This window comes from Ascaphus truei, chromosome 16, assembly GCF_040206685.1.
Source record: "Ascaphus truei isolate aAscTru1 chromosome 16, aAscTru1.hap1, whole genome shotgun sequence".
Classification (NCBI taxonomy): domain Eukaryota; kingdom Metazoa; phylum Chordata; class Amphibia; order Anura; family Ascaphidae; genus Ascaphus; species Ascaphus truei.
The window spans coordinates 13,412,642-13,420,990 of NC_134498.1; the positions used below are offsets into that span (position 1 = coordinate 13,412,642).

Genomic DNA, 8,349 nt, shown 5'->3' on the forward strand with positions numbered 1-8,349 from the left:
CCAAAGGGACCAGATCAGAAGTAGAAGGGATTCGGGGGTTTCGCTTAATGCTCAATGCATTTAACATTACATTTTGTCAACATTTAGAACATCTGTAACAGATATCCCAATGATCTCGGCTTAATAATGAGTAGCCGCGTGAAACTCGTCTATTTAGCTGGCTAAAGAAATTAGCAGCAGAAGGGTCCACAGCCCCAGTTATGACCGGTGGGTCACAGCCCCACTTATGACCGGTGGGTCACAGCCCCAGTTATGACCGGTGGGTCACAGCCCCAGTTATGACCGGTGGGTCACAGCCCCACTTGTGACCGGTGGGTCACAGCCCCAGTTATGACCGGTGGGTCACAGCCCCAGTTATGACCGGTGGGTCACAGCCCCAGTTATGACCGGTGGGTCACAGCCCCAGTTATGACCGGTGGGTCACAGCCCCAGTTATGACCGGTGGGTCACAGCCCCAGTTATGACCGGTGGGTCACAGCCCCAGTTATGACCGGTGGGTCACAGCCCCAGTTATGACCGGTGGGTCACAGCCCCAGTTATGACCGGTGGGTCACAGCCCCAGTTATGACCGGTGGGTCACAGCCCCACTTATGACCGGTGGGTCACAGCCCCAGTTATGGCCGGTGGGTCACAGCCCCAGTTATGGCCGGTGGGTCACAGCCCCAGTTATGGCCGGTGGGTCACAGCCCCAGTTATGGCCGGTGGGTCACAGCCCCAGTTATGACCGGTGGGTCACAGCCCTAGTTATGACCAGTGGGTCACAGCCCCAGTTATGACCGGTGGGTCACAGCCCCAGTTATGACCGGTGGGTCACAGCCCCAGTTATGACGGTGGGTCACAGCCCCAGTTATGACCGGTGGGTCGCAAGCTGCAGAGCCTGGTTTAAAGGTCCGAGGCACCCTTGGGGAGGCTGGAAGCAAAGGTGTCTTAGTATGTAATAACGTTGGCATTTCGTCCTGTGTTATTTGTTTATAAAATGTTTTACCAGGAAGTAATACATTGAGAGTTACCTCTCGTTTTCAAGTATGTCCTGGGCACAGAGTTATAACAATACATGGTTACATGGTTACATTAAAGAACAGAGCAGGATATACAGTCAATTCACAGACATTTGATGGACAGAGAGAGTTGGAAAATTGGGTACAGGGGATAAAGGGCTTGTGAGTTTCAGATTGAAATAGAGCAGCTTTAACATCAGCGAACGGCAGCAAACGGCTCACACCCTTTAGCTGCTCTTCTGCTGTGCCAATGCCTGTCCGCCTTTGGGGCGACACACATGTACACTGAAGGGATTCAGATTGAATGCAGCTGCAAATTAAAAGTCCTTTGTCCTCTTGGCTCATTAACATTCCAGTGGGTGGGGTTTACGTTCCACATAGTACAAGCAAATGTTAACCCTTATATATATTGTTTTTGTTTAATATATGCAGCATTTGATCACCTTTAATGAAAACTAATTGAAATAAGCTGCCGATCGATCTATTCTTCCGAGATCGATCAGCAAAGATCCGGCGTCACAGGGTTAATTAAATGGCTGCCTTTCAGTTTCAATCAATCCTTCAGTCAGTGTAACTCAGCAGCTACAATGTAACCATATATAACTAAGGTAACATGGTGTATTGTTACAGCTTGCGGAGCAGCCACCGTCTCCTGCTGGGAACATCCTGTTTGTGATGATTTGCTGACAAAGATCTTGCACTGCTTGGGAAGTGCGCTGAAACCTGCTACAGCAACCAAAGGATGCTTAGTGCAGTATATTAAATCTCATTACAAAATGGCATTAAGTTTAGATCATTTTTTTTAATGTAGTTTTATCTAGTACTGCAGAACTGATTTATTTAAAATAAAAACACATGTAGGATATTGAATCTTTTCATTTTAACCCTAAGGATGATGGAATAATAAGTCTAAGCGCTGTATAATATTTGGCAGAAACATGCATGAGGCATTAAAGTTCAGTGCTAGAAGCTCTATAGACCAGGTGTGCGCGAAGTGGGGGGCGCCCCCCTGGGAGATTATTCTGGGGGGGCGCGGACTGCTACCTTATCTTCGGTGACGCATCGCTATGGCAACGTGGTAGGGTCATGTGACATGCGTGTCGCTATAGCAACGCACATCAAATTACACGGGGGGGGGGCGCGAGCACAGGGGCTGGCCGGCAGGGGGGCGCAGCGCAGAAAGTTTGCGTGCCCCTGCTATAGACAATAACAATAGTTTATTGTAACAATCAAATATGTTCAGTGTATAAAAAGGCCCTTTTTTGGACAACGTTTAAAGATATGTTTATGTCGGCCTCATTCTCTCAGAAAACATTTCTGTTTTACTATAGAATTGTTGTCATTCTTGTTAATTAAAAGCCGGATTTGGTCCTGGAGAAAACTGGATTCTTTAGCAATTACGCTATTTTTTTATTGGACCATGAGAGGTTCTCTTGTTTAAGGCTTAGCTGGTGGCAAAGAACAAAAATGGAGGTAATTAAGAATATGCCTCCAAAGACAGATCACTGGGGAGAGAGGGGATAGCTTGCTAACAGAATTCGAGTAGCTGGTATATATCAATCAGTGAATCCTTAACACGCTTAGGCAGTGGGGAATGCCAGGGTTAGGAGAGACTCAGTAATAGCCTATTGGGGTTGAGTTACTTCCCTTGATACTGTTTGGCAGATAATACTATTAGGTCTATCACCGCTGTAGCAGTTATTTTATCCACATAATTGTCAGACAATTGCAAAAGACAGGAGGATTCTAGTTTTATTTAGTATTGTGTGCTGCGATAAATGTTGCTAGTTTCTATTAATGAATTGAATATTCATACATCAAAAGTATAATAGCTGTTACACCCAATAACCAGACGTTAGGGCAGTGGGTTCTAACCTTTTTGGGTAAAAAAACCCTAAGTGAAATTCTGAGGAACCCCCAACCCTCTCTAATAGCGCGCCTGAGATCAGATGCATTGTAAGGAACCCCAACCCTCTCTAATAGCGCGCCTGAGATCAGATGCATGGTAAGGAACCCCAACCGTCTCTAATAGCGCGCCTGAGATCTGATGCATTGTAAGGAACCCCAACCCTCTCTAATAGCGCGCCTGAGATCTGATGCATTGTAAGGAACCCTAACCGCGCACTTCACCGCTTGCACCCTAGCAACTAAACGTGCATGTCAAGTGCATGCGCAAAGCCGGGCGCGTCCGCACAGCAGCGAGGACTATATTCAACAATTTAGCTATTGACTGCCCATGAAGTCATTGAGTTTCAAGCACTAGCAAAATGTTTTTAATTTGAGACAGACAGTAATGATATATTACCTTTCCCAAAATTATAATACATTCACATACAATGGTATCTTTTTCATTTTAATTCTCCATGAACAGGTTTATCATTACTTCAGTTCCACAAAGAACCTTCCTTGGTATCTGGAATATATTTTAGTTAATGAGTGTGTTCCTGATTTCCTTATTATATATTAGTTTCATTTATTTTTAGTTGATTAAAATTAAGATTAATCTGCTTACTTGTATAAACATGAATACAATAGCGGATATGTTCCATATCCCTTGTGAGTTAACATTGGAATTGTTGGCATTCACTTTTTTTCAGAAGAAAGGTTCAAGGGGGTGAATAAGTAGAAGAATGGAGCTCTCACCGTGCCATCCTCAGCGCCAGTCCCTACTGGATGCCATCCACCGTTTCAACACGGCCACAACCATTATGGATGAGACCATCATGGTTCCGAGCATGCTGCAGGACATCACTCCAGAAGAGGAAGAACGTGAGGACCTTCCCAAGACCACACAAGTCGCTGAGCACAAGAACCTGTACGATTCTTACCTTCTGCTGAAATCTCTCAGGAATGACATGAAGTGGGGGATCCACCAGGAAAATGTATCTATACAAGAACACTGCTCTGAGAAAAATGAGGATGAGACAGGAGACCTGGTAGAAAAGTTTCAGCATCACCTAAGGGGACTTCTATCTGTCCTTACCAACCTGACCAAAAAGGCCAATCTTCTGACCAACTGTTACAAGAAGGAAATTGGGATTGGTGCCTCATATAATAGGCAGCATTCAAGGAGCGACTCTCATTGAGGGACGTGCCCATATATACACCGAACATGGAGCTAAGCACTTTGATATGCTATCAAACCTGAAACCGGGTTTCTTGTCACAATTCTCGTGTTGTTTTCCTTGTAGGATTTTTGGAGATATTGAGTGAAACATTGTATTCTCGTAACCCAACTGCAGAAAACGTTCTGCTTGACATATTGTGATGAAATGCAAAAGACGCCACTCAGCCAGTAAACACATTTGCAAATGTAACTTTTAAACAGAGAAGTCCTAATTTGGAGTTACTCTGGATAATTTGTTGCAGACTTTTCTGGCATTGATAGATACAGCCTCGCTATGTTAAAAAAAAATACTTTTATACAGTATTGGAGACATGAAAAAGAATGCATCTAAAGTTACTGGAAGATTGAAATGCATTGAGACTCGTTGTTAAGCGTTTGGGCTTCTGCTTCTTGGAAGAGCACAAACCTGTCCATTCGCCTTTTATCTTCACCTGGTGTTTTGGTGAGGAAGGGACACATGTTTGTCCTGCACATGAGTGGCATCGGTAAAACACCACCATGTCACAACTTCCAAAGACTAAACTCTGAGATATAAAATGGCATTGAATAGAAATGTGTTCGTTTTTATCAATTGACTCGACTGAAGCTTGTGAGACTAATAATGCTAAAAACAACCAGTGAAAGCTGAAGCCTGCATTCCGTTTACAATCCGGAAACCTCTCTGCAGATCCCTGAGTTTGTGAGAGAACTTCTCAATGTAGTCTTTATTTGCCAATTGACGCTTTACATGCCGGAAACTCTGCAGTGCCCCTCTTACTCGGGGGTCCTGTAATCGTTAGTAAAGTGAGTCCATGGCTCTGACCGCCCACTGATGTCTTGAATGGAAGGGGAGGTTCTGTTCCGATCACATTCCTAGGTCACCCAGAGCTGGTTGCCAGCTCCAATAGGAGCCAGCAAAAAGGCCGTGATGTTGAGTCAGCGTCATAAAGCCACCAGGATGCCTCTCAATATGATGTTGCCCCAACATCATGGTGCACTCAAAGTCTTAAGTGCATTCACCTGTGTGCAAATACATTGGTTTATCCTAGAACATGGTGTGCTTAGTGCACGGGTTGTCAACGCCAGTCCTCAAGGGCCACCAACAGGTCATGTTTTCAGGATATCCCTGCTTCAGCACAGGTCAAAGACTGAGACACTGATTGAGCCACCGGTGCTGAAGCAGGGATATCCTGAAAACATGACCTGTTGGTGGCCCTTGAGGACTGGAGTTGGCCACCGCCTGGGTTAGTGGCGCCTACCGCCACTCTTTGCAAATCCATTCTGTATGGCAGCGTATCGCATCCCCCCAACTGCGCACATTGAAAGCGTGACTTTCCCAAGGTTCCTGTCCGACAATAAGAATGGACAATAACATTGAGTAAGTGGGACGGCTGCTCAAGGAAACATGTAGAAGTTTATCGCACAGCACAGAGGAAGTCCATGAGCTGCCTGCACGATACGCCTAGCAACAGCTGTTTCCTAGTAGCTATGGTAATAGTTTTCTACTGAGGAAGCCAATTAAATGTGACCTTTCCCGATTGCTCCCATCCCATTGGCTGAACGCGCCCTGCCCTTTCCTTATCAGCTGTGGCCACACAAGTTCTAACTTGGCTTGTGTTCTCCTGCTGGTTTTTACTTCGTTAACCCCTTAATGTCTTGGGAATGCACTCGTAGCCTCGGTCCTCTTTCTATTGGGTGTGGTTGCAACACGATGACAACGCAAACCCATGTTAAACCAGCCCTATCAGTCTAACATCTGTTTCCTAATAGCTATTTACAATATGCCTCCAGTTCAGTTTCAGTGTCAGAGAGGGTTCTGCAACGCATTCTAGAGCTTTTAAAATGGGCACGCTATGCCTACAACCAGGCCCGGTGTGATGGCGGTTCCACCGGTGCAGTGGCACCGAGCCTTGCGTCACAGAGGCCCTGCGCTCTTCGCCACAACATTTAAACTGATTGCCAGGGGAGAGAGTGCGGGGCCTCTTTATGTGTCTCTCATCTTCTCTCCAGCGTCGTCTCCTGCATCTTCTCTCCAGTGTCTCCTCCTGCATCTTCTCTCCAGTGTCTCCTCCTGCATCTTCTCTCCAGCGTCTCCTCCTGCATCTTCTCTCCAGTGTCTCCTTCTGCATCTTCTCTCCAGTGTCTCCTCCTGCATCTTCTCTCCAGCGTCTCCTCCTGCATCTTCTCTCCAGTGTCTCCTCCTGCATCTTCTCTCCAGCGTCTCCTCCTGCATCTTCTCTCCAGTGTCTCCTCCTGCATCTTATCTCCAGTGTCTCCTCCTGCATCTTCTCTCCAGTGTCTCCTCCTGCATCTTCTCTCCAGTGTCTCCTCCTGCATCTTCTCTCCAGTGTCTCCTCCTGCATCTTCTCTCCAGCGTCTCCTTCTGCATCTTCTCTCCAGCGTCTCCTCCTGCATCTTCTCTAAAGCGTCTCCTCCTGCATCTTCTCTCCAGCATCTCCTCCTGCATCTTCTCTCGAGTGTCTCCTCCTGCACCTTCTCTCCAGCATCTCCTCTTGCATCTTCTCTCCAGTGTCTCCTTCTGCACCTTCTCTCCAGCGTCTCCTCCTGCATCTTCTGATAGTGACAAGGTTGCAGAGGTGAGGAGATGCCGGAGAGAAGGTAAGAGGCCTCCCCGCTCTCCTTCGGCACTGAGCCTCGCAAGATTAGAAGCCAGCCCTGCCTACAACCAGTGGTCAAAGTGGCTTAAGAAAGTAGTGCTGCTGTGTCTGACTGTAAAAAAAAGACTGATGCAATATTGACTTCTTTGAGAGCAGAAAGGGAGAGGCACTCCCTAAAATACATTCAGTTTTCTTTCAGTTGAAAGTGGAACCATTAGTCTTCTTATAACAAAGTAGTGGTAGTCTGGGGGTTGTAGGACCCTGTACCATCCGGCCTGGTACCATTACACGCTGACCACTGCCTATAACTCCTTCAAACTACCCTGGCTGATATAACGTTTATGGAAGTTTTATGTTTTCTACAGTGACTGCCACCTTCCCATGGGGGCTGAAAATAAGGTCGAGGGGGCTGAGGCCTCACCTGGATTTCATCCCGCAGGCGCTGCCTAGTTTTGCCGCTGCTGACTTGCAATGACATACCATGGTTGCCATTTGCCACCAAAGCTGAATGGCATCAGCGAGCAGTGTCCTGGATATGCCATGTGGAAGACAGTCACATGAATGGCACTGGCCTGATTCCCAAGACAGCTCCCACTTCAGCGACAAGCCCAAGACCTCAGGAGCATAGAACAGCTGTTTACCTGGATTTCTAATACAAAATAGGGGAAGGGGGAACGGATGGAGACCCTCGCATCAGCCTATTATATAAGGTGTAGAATATAATTCACAACGGTGCAAAAAGGGGGAGAGGAGAACAAGATTAATGCTGGAGAACAAGAACACCCTATTAACAGCACTCGTTGTGTATGATAATGTAATGGTGAGTTACTTAAAACATAATACTTTAAGTAACTCACCATTACATTATCATACACAACGAGTGCTGTTAATAGGGTGTTCTTGTTCTCCAGCATTTACCTGGATTTCTAGTTGTGAACCAATGAGGCTGTAGTTGCCTACAAGATGAGTCAAATTAGTGAGGTCTTTGTGAATAAATTGCATTTGAATGATTTTTAAGGATAATTAGTTGAAAGTCCTAGTAGCCACATTAGTCCTGGAATAATTTCTAACTAATTGTAGGTCGTGATAGCTTTTACTGGACCGACATTAGAGTGTGTAAATCTTTACAATCCTCATCTGTTTCTTCTGCCAGTTACAATGGCAACAGAATGTTAACTGTTTTGAAGCATTTTTATGTTCTCTAACCCCCTCTGAGTCTGCACAGGCTCCACCTGGCTAATATAGGGTTAAGCCAGCTCCTGCATGTACACTCCAGTCTGCCCACGCATGCCCCCTCCCTGCCCCACCCTCTGCAGCTTAAAAGCCCTGTCCCCGCTGGAACATTCCCTGCTGTACAAACATGTATATGGAATACACGGATCCCCACTGCCCTCCGTGTGCCGGGAAGAAGTCCTCTCGCTGTCACTGAAGATATTAGTCCCAATCATTTGTACAGAGCTCACAGCTTCCCGACAGGGAGACGGCAACTTCACAGCATTGGTGTGTTCAAATTGTAATTACAATAAAGTCAGCAGCATCGCATCCCCGACCTCGTATTCTAATAAGGCCGCGCTTATAGTGCCGGCGACGCGACGTCAGGCTGCGGTTTCTGGAAAAATAAAATTGA

The 8,349-nt window shown here is 46.3% G+C and overlaps 1 protein-coding gene across 5 annotated transcripts in view; it reads left to right on the forward strand.

The window, feature by feature from the left end:
- LOC142467299 (mid1-interacting protein 1-B-like) overlaps nucleotides 1-7,541 on the forward strand; it is a 61,264-nt gene extending 53,723 nt beyond the window's left edge. For 3 of the 5 annotated variants that reach the window (XM_075572800.1, XM_075572799.1, XM_075572797.1), the window contains exon 2: nucleotides 3,596-7,541. In XM_075572800.1, coding sequence (XP_075428915.1) covers nucleotides 3,629-4,084 — 456 coding nt within the window. In that variant the 5' untranslated portion in view covers nucleotides 3,596-3,628 and the 3' untranslated portion in view covers nucleotides 4,085-7,541. The remainder of the gene's footprint in view (nucleotides 1-3,595) is intronic. The other 2 variants (XR_012788356.1, XM_075572798.1) reach the window with 2 other exon arrangements.
- Nucleotides 7,542-8,349: the final 808 nt, after the last annotated feature.